General features: G+C 38.2%; 1 protein-coding gene across 2 annotated transcripts in view; it reads left to right on the top strand.

Moving 5' to 3' along the window:
• BRWD3 (bromodomain and WD repeat domain containing 3) overlaps positions 1 to 17,955 on the top strand; it is a 236,478-nt gene that overhangs the window by 125,309 nt on the left and 93,214 nt on the right. For both annotated transcript variants that reach the window (XM_007534008.3, XM_060182523.1), the window contains exons 16-18: positions 496 to 624; positions 13,223 to 13,448; positions 15,067 to 15,234. In XM_007534008.3, coding sequence (XP_007534070.1) covers positions 496 to 624; positions 13,223 to 13,448; positions 15,067 to 15,234 — 523 coding nt within the window. The remainder of the gene's footprint in view (positions 1 to 495; positions 625 to 13,222; positions 13,449 to 15,066; positions 15,235 to 17,955) is intronic.

Consider the following 17,955-nt stretch of genomic DNA (forward strand, 5'->3'; position numbering starts at 1 on the left):
CACAACATTGGAGAACTTTGTAAATTATGTCTTTAAGTATAAAACTTCCTTCGATGATAGGAATGATTGTGTCTTTTATATGCAGTGCCCATCTCTGAAGAACATCTCTAAATTATTGTCCTTTGAGCCTCATTTATAGGCTTTATACATCTACAGTGTTGGTATCATCACCTGCTTACTATAATTGATTTGTATGCTTTAATTTTAAGTTTATTTTTATGATAAACTTTTATGAAAGTTTATAAAACTATAAAAAGTTTTTAGAGTTAAATTTCATTATCGTTCATGATGAAGATAATATCCCAAATTTACTTATTTATTTAGATAACTTTTATCACTTTGGTTATATTCTGACTTTTTTCGTTGAGAATGAAAAAAGTCAGAATATAACCAAAGTGATACCAGAAGAAGCTATTACCTACATTTCATTTGAAAATGATCCCTTAAGACAACTTAAGTCACCCAGAAAATTTCAGTAACCCTTCTAAATTTCAGATTGAAGGTCAAGGACATGGTGCAGTATTTGACTGTAAATTTTCACCAGATGGAAACCATTTTGCCTGCACAGATTCTCATGGGCATTTGCTGCTTTTTGGTTTGGGATGCAGTAAATACTATGAAAAGGTTAGTATATTTAATTTTTGTTGGGGACTAAAATTTTGGATTATATCTTTCATAAATTCTGTTTGGAATATCCTCATGAATAAAGGTTGTTATAGGTCAGTAGATAGAAAAAGAAAAATCACCATTCATAATAAGTTTATCACTGCTAGAACATAAAACTTAGCAATTCAAATTAATATTAAGATATAGGGTAATCTAGATACAAAAATTCTTTAGGAAATATTTAAAAAAATATTTTAGTATCTTTATTGGATAGTGGTAGCCAGAAATCAATAGACGGGGGGAGAGAGAGAGAGAGAGAAACACCTGCATCATGATGCCACAGCTCATAAAGCTTCCCCTCTACAGGTGGGGGCTGGGGACTTGAACCCTGGTTCTTGTATATGGTAACCAGATGTGCCTCCAACCCAGCCCTAGGAAATCCTTTTTACTGGAATAAATTCTTAGTACTGTCGCCTTCCTTCCTTCCTTCCTTCCTTCCTTCCTTCCTTCCTTCCTTCCTTCCTTCCTTCCTTCCTTCATTCCTTCATTCCTCCATCCCTCCCTCCCTCCCTCCCTCCCTGCCTCCCTCCCTCCCTGCCTCCCTTCCTCCCTGCCTCCCTTCCTCTTTCTTTTCTTTTCTTTTCTTTTCCTTTCTTTTCTTTTCTTCTTGTTCTTTTTTTCTTTTCTTCTCTATTCTTTTCCTTTCTTTCCTTCCCTTGTTATCATTTTACTGAGAAGTTATTGTTTTACTGTACCATTGTTGACACATGGGTAGTTTCTCATTTCTTCCTCATAGGTGTCTGCAAAAAAGTTTCAACCCCAACTTGAGTTCTTCCTTTTTTCTTTTAATTTCTTTATTGGTGGATTAATGGTTTATAGTCAAAAGTAAATACAATAGTTTATACATGTATAACATTTCTCAGTTTTCCACATAATAATTCAGCTCCCACTAGGTCCTCTTCTGCCATTGTGTTGCAAGATCTGAACCTTCCCCGACATCCCAGTCTTTTACTTTGGTGTAATACACCAACAACTTTAGTTATTTTTTAAATTTTTTTTCTTTTTTTAACTAGAACACTGTTCAGCTCTGGCTTATGGTGGTGCAGGGAATTGAACCTGGGACTTTGGAGTCTCAGGCATGAGAGTCTGTTTGCATAACCATTATGCTATCTACCTTCCTCCCTAACTTTAGTTCTTTTACATCATGCACTAGCATCTCAACACTCTCTCTACCCCCTACCCTCCCTTCCTTCCCAGAGTCATTTGATGTGGTGCTGTCCAAGTATCACTTTCTGTTTTCCATTTCTGACCTTGTTTCTTAAGTTGATAAGATCATACAGTATTTTTTATTCTTTTTATTTTTTTCTCACTTAACATTATTCCTTCACATTTCATTCAGTATGTGGCATCATTTGTAACAGGTGAATAGTATCGTATTGTGTATATATACCACACCTTTCATAGCCACTTATCTGTCGTTAGGCATTTGAATTATTTCCAGGTTTGGTCTAATACAGATTGTGCTGCTTTGAACATAGGAGTACATAGATTTCTTTAGATAGGTGTTTTTGTTTCCTTTGGATAAATCCCCAGGAAAAGAATCTCTGCATCCTAGGGTAAGTTCATTTCTAGCGTTTTGAGAAGTCCTTAGACTGTTTTTCCCAAGGTTTGGATCAATTTATTTTCTATCATCAGTGGGTAGAAGGGTTCATTTGGCCCCACATCCTCTCCAACATTTGTTGTTTCTGTCTTTTCTTATTATGTATGATACTCTCACAATGGTAAAGTGGTATCTCGATGTCTTTTTTTTTTTTTTGTATTTGTGTGATAATCAGTGACTTTGAGCATTTTTTCTTGTTTCCTCTCTGTTTCTCTTCTTTGGTAAAGATTTTGTCCATATATTCTCTCAAATATTTAGTGGGATTATTATTATTAATTTTAGTGAGTTCTTTATGTAGTTTGGCTACTAGCCCTCTAATGTACACTGGATAAATATCTCTCACTCCACAGAGTGCCTTCTTGTTTTGGTGACAATTCTCTTTGGTTTATTTATTTTTTTATTTTCCTTACTGTTGGACTCAAGTCTTAAAAGGATTTCTAAAATATAGATTGTGAAGTACATGCCAAAGTTTTTTTCTATGTATTTGATAGCTTCTTAAATAGAAAATATACCAGATTATTTTATTTATTTAACATATAATTGGATGTTAATAATTAAAAACTGAATGTTTGATTTTTGATTACTATTTTACACACTGATTTTGTTAAAATATTTTGATTACTACCATAAGATTTAATGAGATTTGAATTTAGAATATATTTTTATTAGTGAGTTAGTGGTGGTTTGACAGACTATAAGATTACAAGGTTGAAATTCCATAGCACACCTCCAACTAAAGTTTCATGTCCCCAGAGATAACCACCATTGTTTCTACATGTTCTTAGAAACTATTGGTTATTTCTTTTTTCTTAAACATTTGTAAGTTCATGTGTTTCATCATCTATATTCTACAGATTAGCAAAACCATTGAAGAGTTGTCTTTCACCTCCTTATTTCACTACTCATAATTATCTTTTTTCTTTTTTAAAAAATATTTATTTATTATTTATTCCCTTTGTTGCCCTTGTTTTTTTAATATTTATTTATGTATTTATTCCTTTTTGTTGCCCTTGTTGTTTTATTGTTGTAGTTATTATTGTTGTTGATGTCATCGTTGTTGGCTAGGACAGAGAGAAATTGAGAGAGGAGGGGAAGACAGAGAGGGAGAGAAAGACAGACACCTGCAGACCTGCTTCACCGCCTGTGAAGCGACTCCCCTGCAGGTGGGAAGCTGGGGGCTCAAACCAGGATCCTTATGCCGGTCCTTGCGCTTTGTGTCACGTGTGCTTAACTCCCTGCACTACCGCCCAACTTCCCCTGCTCTTGTTTTTTATTGTTGTAGTTATGGTTGGGATCGTTGTTGGATAGGACAGAGAAATGGAGAGAGGAAAGGAAGACAGAGAGGGGGAGAGAAAGATAGACACGCGCAGACCTGCTTCACCACTTGTGAAGTGACTCCGCTGCAGTGGGGGTGCCGGGGGCTCGAACTGGGATCCTTATGCCGGTCCTTGCGCTTTGCGCCACCTGCGCTTAACCTGCTGTGCTACCACCCGACTTCCCAATTATCTTTTTTCTTAATTCAATGCTCATACTTATCGCCTTTCTTATTTCACTACTCATAATCGTCTCTAGTTCTATCCATTTTGGAAAAGTATGTTTGAAGTTGGAAGAGAACTGAGAATCAGTGAGTTCAGTCAATACCAGCATCATCTTTGTGCGCTTTGATGTGATTGATAATTACTTGTCTTATCACTTTTATTTTATTTTATTTTATTTTATTTAAATATTTATTTATTCCGTTTTGTTGCCCTTGTTGCTTTATTGTTGTACTTATTATTATTGTTGTTACTGATGTCATCGTTGTTGGATAGGACAGGGATAAATGGAGAGAGAAGGGGAAGACAAAGTGGGGGAGAGAAAGATAGACACCTGCAGACCTGTCTCACCGCTTGTGGAGTGACTCCTCTGCAGGTTGGGAACCTGAGGCTCAAACTGGGATCCTTTTGCCAGTCCTTGCACTTTGCGCCACCTGTGCTTAACCCACTGCACTTAACCCTCTGTGCTTAACCCATTGCACTACCACCTGACTCCCATCACTGTTGTTAAAATTTTCGGAGGCTCTTGCCGGCCGGGCTAGCTTCACGGGCGGGTAACAGAGACGCAGAGACAATGGCTGGGCAGGGAAGCTGTATTTCTTTATTCAGGAACAACGATTCATAAACTAAGACCAACTAATCACCAAACAGAACTCTGCTGTCTCTTTTCGGCGGCACAAGCACTCTCTCTTACTCTCGAACTCAGGAACTCTGGCGGGGTTCCTTCGGGGTGGGGCCAAGCAGGCCCGCGAAATTAACAGGACTGATGCAATTCTCTTGGCGGGGGAGAACTACCCAATGTAAAGCATACAACAAGTCCCCCTTTTCTTTTTAACTAAATGACTATAGTATCAAGGGTGTGGGGTGCACAGAAACCTATATCGTACAGGCATTTTTTAAAAAAGAAACTGGCACAAACTAAACTTTATCAGCTTAAAAAAAACATTTCTTGCCTCTGGGGGAGCTACTTGCCTCGAGGGGCATTTGCATGGGGGAACGGCCTAGAGTCCCAAAGGCAGCTGGCTGCAACTTACTTACTATGAAACAAAACTTGTTATTAGCATATCTACTGCACGATCCAAGTTTCTAATAGAGAAGGAATTTGAGACTTTTACATATCAACAACGTCTTTTAACCTTTTGTTACACCCATTCAAGATGGAGACACACCCTAGGTGTGGGCCAGAGAGGAAACCTAAGGCATGAGAATAATTAGCATAGCCATTGTGCGATCTACCATTTCTAATAGAGAAGGTAATGGAGACTTTTACATATCAACAAGTCTATTTAACCTTTTGTTTAGACCAACTTATTTAAAATATATTGATTGTTAACTAATTTTTACCTCAGACTTTAAATGTAAGTTAATTTTATCTTTATGAGAATTACGTTGAAAACCTTTTTCATTTAACATTGTCTAGTAAGAATTTAGCCTTAAAGTTACTGTTTACCAAACTTTAAACATATACATAAACATGGTCATTAATACACAAGGAGAGAAACCTTTGTTACGAAGACATGTCATTTTAAACACGAATTTAAATCTATACTGTCTTAGTTGTTGGGGGGGGTTCACCATCCAGAGGTGGCTTCCCACGCAGCTTCACTTTTCGGAATTGCAGGTTGCGATCTCTGCACAAATCTCTGCGTACTCCAGCTTGTCTGCTTTCAGACCGGACTGGCGGCTGGAGATCTCGTGTGCCCAGTTTCGGCAGCGAGCCCGGGGGTCCGGGAGGCCCGGGATGGTTCCAGAATTCATAGCAAGAGGGCAGGCAGGCCAGTTTTGTAGAAGGCGTGGGCCTAGGTGCCCAGGGGTGGCGGCCATGATAGGCCGCCACGGCCCTGGCCCATGGCCCTGCCACATCTGCTGCCCTGTTCACAGTGGCCGAGCAGCATGGAGAGATCACGCGTCCAGTGCGCTGCGCCACGCGGTAGAGAGCCGGCTCCTGTGGGCTGGCCTCGGGCTCTTGCGTGTTGGCATCAGGCTCCAGCATGTTGGCATCGGGCTCCAGCATATTGGCGTCAGCCTCCTGCGGGCTGCGGGGCTCTTGGGGCTCTTGTGTGCTGGCGCCGGCCTCCTGCCGGCTGGCGTCAGCCTCCTGCGGGCTGCGGGGCTGCGGGGCTGCGGGAGCGGTGCGCGGGGTTGTCTGGGCACAGCCGGCTGGCTGGCTGTTTAACCAGGTGGAAACAGCAGCTCCGCGCCTCGCCTCCCACCCGCTGGCTATTCCCGCTGACTGTTCTGAGTTTGCCCGAGCGAGTGGAAACCACAGAGTGGTCCAGAGATAAATATTCCAGAAACAGCAAAACAGTCTCGTGAAGAAAGAGCAGAGGCTTTTGGCGATCTCTTCACAAACAGAAGAGAAGGCCATAGTGCATAGGTAGCCAAATTGTCTTTACTTATCTGAGAGATGCGCAGGTCAGGTCCACGTGGGCGCCATTTGTTGTTAAAATTTTTGGAGGCTCTTGCCGACCGGGCTAGCTTCACGGGCGGGTAACAGAGACGCAAAGACAACGGCTGGGCAGGGAAGCTGTATTTCTTTATTCAGGAACAACGATTCATAAACTAAGACCAACTAATCACCAAACAGAACTCTGCTGTCTCTTTTCAGCGGCACAAGCACTCTCTCTTACTCTCGAACTCAGGAACTCTCGCGAGGTTCTTTTGGGGTGGGGCCAAGCAGGCCCGCGAAATTAACAGGACTGATGCAATTCTCTTGGCGGGGGAGAACTACCCAATGTAAAGCATACAACACATCACTTTTATTTAAAAAAAATTATTATCTCATTTTTTTTCCATTTTCTTTTTTAAAAATTTATTTAAGACAGGATAAAGTAACAAAACCATAGGGTAGGAGGGGTACAACTCCACACAATTCCCACCAGCCGATCTCCATATATCCCACCCCCTCCCCTGATAGCTTTCCCATTCTCTATCCCTCTGGGAGCATGGACCCAGGGTCATTGTGGGTTGCAGAAGGTAGAAAGTCTGGCTTCTGTAATTGCTTCCTCACTGAACATGGGCGTTGACTGATCCATACTACAAGTCTGCCTCTCTTTCCCTATTAGGGTGGGTCTCTGGGGATGCGGAGCTCCAGGACACATTGGTGGGGTCTTCAGTCCGGGGAGGCCTGGCCGGCATCCTGATGGCATCTGGAACCTGGTGGCTGAAAAGAGAGTTAACTTACAAAGCCAAACAATTTGTTGAGCAATCATGGACCCAAAGGTTGGAATAGTGGAGAGGAAGTGTTAGGGGGGTACTCGCTGCAAACTCTAGTGTACTTCTTCTTTCATGTATATATTTTGCGGTAGTTTATGGATACGTGTGAACATATGCTCTCTCTCACCGAAACTAGTGTATATCTAGGTTTTGGGACTTTGTTAGAAAGTGAACCACCTGGTATGGAATTAGAGAATACTATGAAAGGAAAGGTCTCACCTGAGTAATGAAGCTGAAGGGTAGTCACTCCACACGTGAAGTATCTGGACACAGTCTGAGGTGAAGCATGTAGAGGTGGCAATTGTTGTGTTGATTAGGTTGCAATCGGCAGACGCAATATTTGATATGGATTGGGAGAGGCATACGGGTAAGTGGGCCCTATACAAAGGTTCCAGGACTGGGGGAAGTGGAGGCTCTATAGTGGAGATATGAGGTTCCTGCTGTCTTAGGGTTCCAAAAGACAATCGATAGTTAATGTCATCATCACATTATTTGGCAATTGGGTTAAATTTGTAAGGTCCTTTTGTTAGGGTTTGCTGTACAGTACCCAGTATCTTGTATATAGCTGTGCTATTGGTTGCTTCTGATTTACTTGGTCTAGGCTTTTGAGAGTCTGCATATCAAATACACAGCCTATATATAAAAAAGACTCAGTCTGTGTTTTAAAAACTTCTAGACATACAATTAATTTTCTGCCTCATATTAATTAACTAGTGATTTATATGACTACATTTTGCTAGGAGTGTACATATATACCATTCCCACCACCAAACGACTGTGACCCATCCCTCCCACCCACTCCCAACCCCCACTGGCCCAGGAAGCTACATGTCTACCCCTCACCACAGGGTTTTTACTTTGGTGCCCTACTTACAATTTGGTTAGGTCCTGCCTTTAGTTTCCCTTTCAGATCTTCTTCCTCAACTTCTGTTGATGAGTGGGATCATCCCATACTCATCTTTATCTTTCTGACTTAGCTCTCTTAACATAATTACTTCTAGCTCTTTCCAAGATGGGTAAGAGAAGATGGATTCATTGTTCTTGATAGCTGCATAGTATTCCTTTGTGTATATATACCACAGCTTTCTCAGCCACTCATCTGTTGTTGGGCACCTGGGTTGCTTCCAGGTTTTAGCTATTATGAATTGTGCTGCTATGAACATAGGAGTACACACCTCTTTTTGGTTGGGTGTTATGGAGTCCTTGGGGTATAATCCCAGGAGAGGAATTACTGGATCATATGGAAGGTCCATGTCTAGCCTTGTGAGAGTTTTCCAGACTGCTCTCCACAGAGACTGGACCAATTTACATTCCCACCAGCAATGCAAAAGGGTTACTCTGTCCCCACGTCCTCTCCAGCATTTGTTGCTGCTGTCGTTTTTGATGTATGCCATTCTTACAGGAGTGAGGTGGTATCTTAGTGTTGTCTTAATTTGCATTTCTCTGACAATCAGTGACCTAGAGCAATTTTTCATATGTTTGTTAGCCTTTTGGATCTCCTCTGAGGTGAATGTTTTGTTCATATCCTCTGCCCATTTTTGGATGGGGTCATTTGCTTTTTTGGTGCTAAGTTTGCTGAGCTCTTTATATATTTTGGTGATTAGTTTCTTGTCTAATGTATGGCATGTGAAGATCTTCTCCCATTCTGTGAGGGGTCTCTTTGTTTGTTTAATAGTTTCTTTGGATGTGCAGAAGCTTTTCAATTTGATGTAGTCCCATTGATTTGTTTCTGCTTTAGTCTTCCTTGCAATCGGGTTTGATTCATCAAAGATGTCCTTGAGGTGTAGGTGGGAAACTGTTTTACCAATGTTTTCCTCTAAGTATTTGATTGTTTCTGGCCTGACATCCAGGTCTTTGATCCATTTGGAGTTGATTTTTGTTTCTGGTGAGATAAAGTGGTTCAATTTCAATCATTTGCATGTTACAACCCAGTTTTCCCAGCACCATTTATTGAAGAGAGCCTCCTTCTTCCATTTAATACTTTGGGCCCCCTCATCAAAGATTAGATGTCCATATGTGTGGGGATTTAGTTCTGGGCTTTCAATTTTGTTCCACTGGTCTGTGTGCCTATTTTTATTCCAGTACCATGCTGTTTTGATGATGATGGCTTTATAATATATTTTAAGGTCTGGGAGTGTGATGCCTCCATTTCTGTTTCTTTTCCTCAAGATCGTTTTGGCAATTCTAGGTGTTTTCAGGTTCCACATAAATGACTGTAGTGTTTGTTCTATTCTCTTAAAGAATCTTGGTGGAACTTTGAGGGGTATTGAATTAAATTTGTATATGGCTCTGGGGAGAATATTCATTTTGATGATATTTATCCTTCCAATCCATGAGCATGGGATATCTTTCCATTTCTTGGTATCAGTTTCTATTTCCTTGAGTAGCGACTCAGAGTTTTCAGTATACAAGTCTTTCACTTCTTTGGTCAATTTTTATTCCTAGTTATTTTATTGATTTTGCTGAAACAGTAAATGGGAGTGATTTTTGGATGTCTTCTTCAGATTTAGTGTTTGCATAAAGAAATGCCACTGATTTTTGTGCATTGATTTTGTAGCCTGATACCTTGCTATATTGCCTAATAATTTCCAGTAGTTTTCTGCTGGATTCTTTAGGTTTTTCTATGTATACTATCATATCATCTGCAAATAGAGAGAGCTTGACTTCTTCCCTGATATATTGCAAGTATTATAGTGATGTCCTTGTTTATAAGAGGTCTTTTAGAACCTCTTTCAGGGACCTTTTGGTGATGGTTGCCTCCTTTAACTGTTGTTTGTCTAAGAAGGTTTTGATCCCTCCATCTAGTTTGAATGAAAGTCTAGCAGGATATATTTTCCTTGGTTGAAGCCCTTTTTCATTCAGGGCTCGATAGATATCTTGACATTCTCTTCTGGCTTTTAGAGTTTGAGTGGAGAAGTCTGCAGATAATCCTATGGGTTTTCCCCTGTGTGTGACTTTTTGTTTCTCTCTTGCAGCCTTTAGGATCCTTTCTTTATCCTTATTCCTTCTCATTGTGACTTTGATGTGTCTTGGTGTCTTCAGGTCTGGGTTGATTCTGTTTGGAACTCTCTGGGCCTATTGAATCCTGATGTCCTTTCTGTTATTCAGGTCTGGGAAGTTTTCTTCTATTATTTCCTCTAGAATGTTTGCTTCTCCTTCCTCTCTTTCTTCCTCTGGCAGGCCAATTATACGAATGTTACTTCTTTTGAGATCACCCCATACGTCTCTGTTGTTGTTTTCTGTGTCTCTCAATCTCTTTTTGAGCTCTTTCACCTCTTTCTTCGTTTTCTCTAACTCATCCTCTGTCTGACTAATTCTGTTTTCTGCTTCTGTTAGTCTGCTTTACCTTGCCTCAGCTTCTTTCTTCATTACAGCTATTTCAGCTTTCAGTTCTCTAATTGCCTCAAGATAATCAGTATTTTCCTTGGGGGTCTCTACTGTTGTTTCCCTAATACTGCCATTCCTTTCCTCCAATGTTGTTTTCATTTCTGTGATTAATAAGTTTATTATTGCTTACATACTTTTCTGATCTATGGTTACTTCTGGCTGGTTTGTAGTTTCTTCTGGGCTCTTGTCTTCATTCATTGGAGTAGCAGTTTTATTTGTTTTTGATCTACCCATTTTTTTATTTATGTGTTTCTTATTTTTATGCTCTCTTGTTCCTCAGTTGTTGTGTCTTGAGTACAAGCAACACTGTACTAAATACCTTTATGACAAATGCACTCACCAACCTCAGGAATTACAATAGCAACTGAAGCAAGTATTGAAGCAGTTTAATCAGTACCAGTTAGCCAAACAATGTCTCCAGTCTGTGAAAAAATAGCAACCAAGTCCAACTGAAGAAGAAAGAGATAAGAAAGAAGAGATAGCAAGAATAGACAGTTATTTAAAACTACTTTCCACTGTATATTCTAGGGATAACAAGAGGAGAAAGCGAAGTAGAGCAGAGGTACACACATAGAGAGTCCACTCTGAGTCAGATTTGTTCCCCAAAATAATTCACAAATTAAAAAAGGCAAAGAAGAAGGAAGAAGTGTATGACAAGATAAAAAAAAAAGAGAGAGAGAGAAATAAGAGAGAGAAAAGAGAAAAGATAAGAAAAAAGCTGTTATTAAGGAGCAGTGAAAGGAACATTTTTTTAATTGATTACTTAATTTTTATTTTATTTATTTATTTATTTTAATTAGCTAGGAGGAGCAAGAAGGGGAGAGTCTGTAGACGAGGTAGGTGTAACGAGACAAGTTCCTCTCACAATAGATAAGATGCCTACTACCCTAGCAATGATAGATACCCTAAGAATTAATTCTGATCAACCTAAAGGGGCGGTGGAAGATATATGCCTTTATATAATATTAATAATAAAATAGAGCAGGGTAAAAAACCCTGCCCCAGATTGCCTCAAGCCTCCTGAGCAGAGGCAGCTGATCGTTAAGAAAGAAAAGAAAAACCCTCAGGACTAGACAAGGATATCAGGAATAGACAGTTATGCAAATGTACTATCTACTGTATATTCTAGGGGTAGCTAGAGGAGGAAAGGAAGTTGAGCAGTAATACACGCGGAGAGAGTCCACTCTGAGTTAGATTTCTTCCCCAAAATAATTCCCAAACGTGTATCAGTGAATTCAGAAAGCTGAAAGATTAAGGAAGAAAGGATGACAAGAATGAGAAAAAGAAAAAAAAGAGAGAGAAAAAAGAAAAAGATAAGAAATAGAACAGTAATAAAAGAGCAGTGAAAGGAAAGAGTTTTTTATTTATTTATTTTTTATTATTTAATTAGGTATGCGGGGAGGGAGGGAGAGTTTTTTATTTATTTATTTTTTATTATTTAATTAGCTATGCGGTGGATGGAGGGGAGCTGCCTGAGCAGAGGCAGCTTGTTGGCTACTTAGAAAGAAAAAAGGCCAAAGGTTTCAGAAGGGAATAGTCTTAGAATGAATGATACTCCCTGTTGGAACAGGAATCTTGTTAAGGAAAGAAGCTCAGCAGGGGAGCCTGCTGGAGCTGGTCCCCGGGACTGGTTATGGGGGGGAAGAGGGAGGGGGTGCGCTTTGGGAATAATAATTTAAAAGAAAATTTTTTCCCTTTCTTTTTGCTCTATTTTTTAACCCAAGTTAAGTTATAGTCACCTTGGTGTCACCACTAGGACCCCTTATTGAGTGGCCTACGAAAGACAGAAAATCCTACCGTTTCCCATCTATGTGGTCAGAGCTCAAGCCACTAGCAGCTTCTCAGTCCTCCATCTTCCAGGAACCACTTATTATCTCTTTTTGCCACTCTCTGGCACTCAGTGACTACATGACAGTTCCACTACTCTCAGTTTCCGTGATATATCCCTTTATTTTTTAGCAGAGACAGAGTGAGGAGATAGAAGGAAATAAATACTGAGATTAGGAGAAACACCTGCAGCACTGTTCCATCACTCATGAAACTTCCTTCCTGTATCTGGGGATGTAGAACTTGAAGCTGCTTCCTCTCAAGTGATAATGTGTGCACTCTGCCTGATGCAACACCACTCAGACCTCACTACTTATATTTTTGTTCATAGTATATAGCAGATATAAATATATATATTGTTTATTATAATATGATATAATTTATATTCTATTATCATTGAAATATATATATATATATAGCATCCTACATACAGTAGAAAAACAAGCAAGGAAAATAGTTATAAAGGTGTGTATTGAGTTTTGCCAGTTACATAAAAACATCTACCTTTATCACAAATGTTGAGTTACATCTCCCTATTATTTTTTAAAATTCCTCATTCATTTATTATTGTATAAAGACAGAAATTGAGCGGGAAGGGAAGATAGAGAGCTGGAAAGAGACAGAAAGACCGCCGCAGCTGTGCTTCACCAGGACTTTCTCACTGCAGATGGGGAACCAAGTGTTTGAACCTGGGTCCTTACGCACTGTAATCTGTGCACTTAACCTGGTGTGCCACCACCTGGCCCCACATTTCCCTATCTTAAATGGAGAAAAATAAATAGATTCAGAAAGTAGCATAGATCATAGGATATTATGGAGACTATCTCCCAGGATATCTACTTATTATTGGAGTGGGGAGGCGTAGAGTTATAGAGGACTATAAAATAATATAAAATTATCTCATGTAAGAAAATAATGTTTTCTAGGAATGAAAATAAGTGTTTATCTATAAATGTCCTATTCCAATTTTATACTAAATTTTGTCATGAAGATTCCAGATCAGATGTTCTTCCACACGGATTATCGACCTCTTATTCGTGATGCCAACAATTATGTATTGGATGAACAAACTCAACAGGCTCCTCACCTCATGCCTCCTCCATTCTTAGTGGATGTTGATGGAAATCCTCATCCCACAAAATTCCAAAGACTAGTACCAGGAAGGGAAAATTGTAAAGATGAACAACTTATACCACAACTGGGATATGTGGCTAATGGTAAGTTGTCTCCAAAATTAAGTGTAAAACATTTTTCAAAATATCATACTTGCTGCTCTACCTTCTTTTTTTTTCTCCTCTTCTCTCTTTCCTTCCTCCTTCTCTCCTTTTTCCCCTTGTTTTCTTCTACTATTTATTTTTAGATAGATGGAGAGAGAGAGAGAGAGTTCACAGCTCTAGAATTTCCTTTAATGCCATGATGGTTGGTCTTGAATCTGGGGTGTGCACATGGCAAAACAGTAAAACTATCAGTGTAAGTTATTTCCCTCCCTCTTTTCTTTCTTCACCCCCTTCCTTCCCCTCTCCTTTCCACTGGAACACTTCTCAGCTCTGGCTTATAGTGGTGCTAAGGACTGAATATGTAACCTCTGATAAATCACTGTCTTATACTACCTATGACATTGTCCATATGCTAAACTGTGTATACGGTATATATGTAGTGTTTGCTATACTTCTATCATTACTATTTTTTAACCTTTCTAAAGTACTTTCACATGGTTTATATTGCCTAGACACAGATAAATGGATTAGGAAAAAAAAAACAAAGCAAACAAATAACAATAGGATATGTTTGCCAGCTTCTTTAGACTCATAAATATATGTATTTTGGTGATGTCCATAGTGTTGATTTCTAATAATGATTAAACTTCAATGTGTCAAGCTTTTATAATTGATGTAATTTCATAGCTCATTGAATTGGTATTTTAATTTGAAAGAGATCACAATTAATGAACTTTAGAATGAGAAATTTTAAAAACCAGAAGTTGTTAAGTAACTACCTATCATAATTGAAATGGAAAAAATATTGAGAGTTAGAAATGGAATATATTTCAGTAATACTCAGTACTGGGGAATATTGAATTGGCAGTGATGATTATGATACGAAGAAAATAAAATAAGACATTGAAATAAACTGTTTATTTTGGATAGAGACAGAGAAATTGAGGGGGAAAGAGGGGAGAAGGGAGAGAGAGAGAATTTGTGAAGGAAGGGGGATATGAGAGAAACCTGCAGCACTGCATGTGAATCTTTCCCTCTGCAGATGGGGACTGGAGGCTTGAACCTACATTTGTATACATTGTAATGTATGTGGTCAATCGGGTGCACCACCACCGGGGGCCCCCAAATAAGCTATTATCTATAAAAATAACTCTTCTGGTTGGTACATTTACTTTTTATGTATCATCAGCCTAGTTCCTGCTAATGAATGTTTTTGATACTTATTATATTTCCTGTAAGTTTTATTTCTGGTATGAAGAAGTGAATTATTGATTTTGAAGTGGTATTTTATATCTCTTAATCCACTGTGCTAAAGCCTGCCCCACTGGGATTTTATTTCGGTAGTAGAAAATTAAAACTGAAACTGACTTAATAAACTGCAGTGTTAGTTATCCTTTTATGTTCTTATGAAGATTTATAAGAGCAATGAAATGATGTTCTCAGATTGTCTCTCTTCTTTCTCCATCTGAAATAGTATCAGTCTGGAGTGGTGAAGTCCTGGAGAGGACCATTTTTTTATATTTGTAATATTTCAACTTTTATTCTGTTTTTTCAACTGTATTTAGACTATGGTAAAATGCAAGTAATATCATGATTTTCTGTCTTTGGTCTTGTTAAGGTGATGGTGAAGTGGTAGAACAAGTAATTGGTCAACAAACCAATGACCAAGATGAGAGTATTCTTGATGGAATAATCAGGGAGCTTCAGAGAGCACAAGATCTAAGACTAATTAATGAAGGAGCTGTTTCACATTTTCCAGCTAATAGGACATATTCTGCTAATGGTGGTAAGTATATATTCATTCATATAAGGTATGATGATTGCTGTAATTATATGTCATACCAATTAGTTGCACGTAAGGAACACTTATGTTTTAAATGGAATGAAATATTGACTTGTCATTGTAATATCAGATTTCTGGCTATAAAATGAATTAAGACATTTAGGTGGCATATTTTAAAAGATTGTTTTCATTTAATTAAGGATTTAGAATGACTTAAGAAATATAGGTGGCATATTTTAATTCAGTTTTCTTTTGATTCAATAGTACATCTGCAGTCTTTACTTTTGTTTAAATAAGTGAGGTGCTAATGTAAATTCAGCCCTTTCTTAAGGGAACCGGCCTGTGGAGTTTTCAAAATTAAAAGCATAGCATGCTAAGTTATTTCAAAACAATTACCTGTTTTTTGGGGGGAAAAAGTGCTATCACCATTCTCTTAAATTTACAAAAATACACTGGAAGACAAGAAACCCTCAACTTAGATAATACAGATAAATATTCTGAGTTTACTTTCTTAACAGTTTAGTTTTAATTATCAGTTTTATTCTATTTATATGTACACTGGATGGAGACAGAGAGAAATCAGGAGAAAAGAGGGAGCTAGAAAGACAACTACAGTACTGCTTCACCACTTAAAAACTTCCCTCCTGTATGTGTGGACTAAGGGTTTGAACCTAGGTCCTTGTGAAGTATAACATGTGCATAAGTGCCTAGCCCTAGATACAGTCTCTCATATTCCCTTAATAGGTGTCTAAGAGACATAGCAGAACCCCAGTGTTCTTTCATCCCATTCCTTTTATTCCTTCCTCAAAGTCATTTGCTTTATTCTGATACACCACACTCTGTCCAAGTTTCACTTTAGGTTTTCCTTTACTGTCCTTAATTATTAAGTTCCACTGCTAAGTGAGATCTTTCAATATTGTTCTTTCTCTTTCTGGTTTGTCACACTCAACATAATACCTTCAACTTCTGACGAAATGATGAATTCATAATTTTTAACAGCTGCATATTATTTCATTATGCATATGTACCACAGTTTGTTAGCCAATCATCTGTTATTAGGAATCTGGGTTGATTCCAAATTTAGTCTATTATAAACTGAAGCACTTGGGAGCTTGCCGGTAATGCAGCAGGATAAGAGCACATGGCACAAAGCGCAAGGACCAGTATAATGATCCCGGTTCAAGCCCTGAGCTCCCTACCTGCAGGGGAGTCACTTTGCAAATAGTGAAGCAGATATGCAGGTGTCTGTCTTTCTCTCCCCTCCTTCTGTCTTCCCCTCCTTTCTCCATTTCTATCTGTCCTAGCCAACAACAATAACAATAACAAGGGCAACACGATGGAAAAATGGTGTCCAGGAGCAGTGGATTCATAGTGCAGGCACCAAGTCCCAAAGATAACTATGGAGGCAATAAATAAATAAATAAATAAATAAATAAATAAATAAATGCAGCACCTGACTTTCATAGCAGCCTTATATTGTATCATTTTGACTTTAATCAAGAGCCCTTAGTTCTGCATTAAAATATAGTACTACTATGAAATTATGGCAAAATAATGCTTTCATAAGTATATAATATAATTTATTTGGGTAACAAAAGCATTTCGAATTATTGAATTTTTGTTTTGTTCATTAAAGGTGAGTGAAGTTTTCATGTAGTTCATTTCTTAGTTTCTCCAGTATTCCTAAAAGTTTAAATAAAATAAGGTATTTTTTTTTTCCGTAACTAGGACCATCTACCTCAGTTGAGCTGCCCTTAACACAAAACAGGATAAGTAACAGGCTTACACCATATATATGAATTTCCTTATTCCTAAAGCAAAACTTGCTTAGAACCTTGGTATAAAAGATTCATTAATGAATTCAGTCTCACAATCTCCTCAATAACAGGTTTTAGTTTTATGCGTGTATCTTTTCGTAGAGACAGAGAGACATAGAAAGAATGAAAGAAAACACAGCACTGAATCTTGCTTCAATGCTGTGGAAGTTGAACCTGCATCATGCATATGACAAAGCAGCACCTGTTCAAGTGAGCTATTTCACTGGCCAATAGTGTTTTGTTGTTTGTTCGTTTGTTTTTGGGCACATATATTTAGAATGTCACTGATCTAAGAGTACCTCATTGGCTTCTATTTAATTATTTTCTAGTGCTTATTTTTTTACTGTTGGATGTTACATTTCTATTTTATTTGCAAATATGCTCATAATAAATTTAAAAGGACGTGTCTGGTATTTAAAAGTAAAATTTAAACATTTTATTTTCCTTTTCATTAGTTGCTTATAACTATTTATTAAAAATAACATTTTGATGGTTAAAATTGTTCATACTTTTACTGCCTTTGAAGCCATTCTTGATAATTTTTCCAAATATTTTAATTAAATATTACTTTATTTTGTATGTATATATTGGATTGTTAGAAAATTCATGGTATATTTTTCTATGCAAAAATGTGTCATGACTTTTCCGGCAACCCAGTATTCGTTAACCTCAGTACTGTTCAGCTCTGACTTTTGGAGTTACCTGGAATTAAACCTGGGAACTCAGAGCTTCAGACATGGAATCTTTTTATAATCATTGTGCTGTCTCCTCACCTTAAATGTAGAATTCTGATTAAAAGAGTTTCTGAAATGGTGTTAATAATCATTTTCACATGCTATATCATTTAATAGCTACTTTCTTTTTTGCCATTGCTAGGACTTCACTGCTCCAATCTGGCTTTCAGAGA

Source organism: Erinaceus europaeus, chromosome X (assembly GCF_950295315.1).
Source record: "Erinaceus europaeus chromosome X, mEriEur2.1, whole genome shotgun sequence".
Lineage (NCBI taxonomy): Eukaryota > Metazoa > Chordata > Mammalia > Eulipotyphla > Erinaceidae > Erinaceus > Erinaceus europaeus.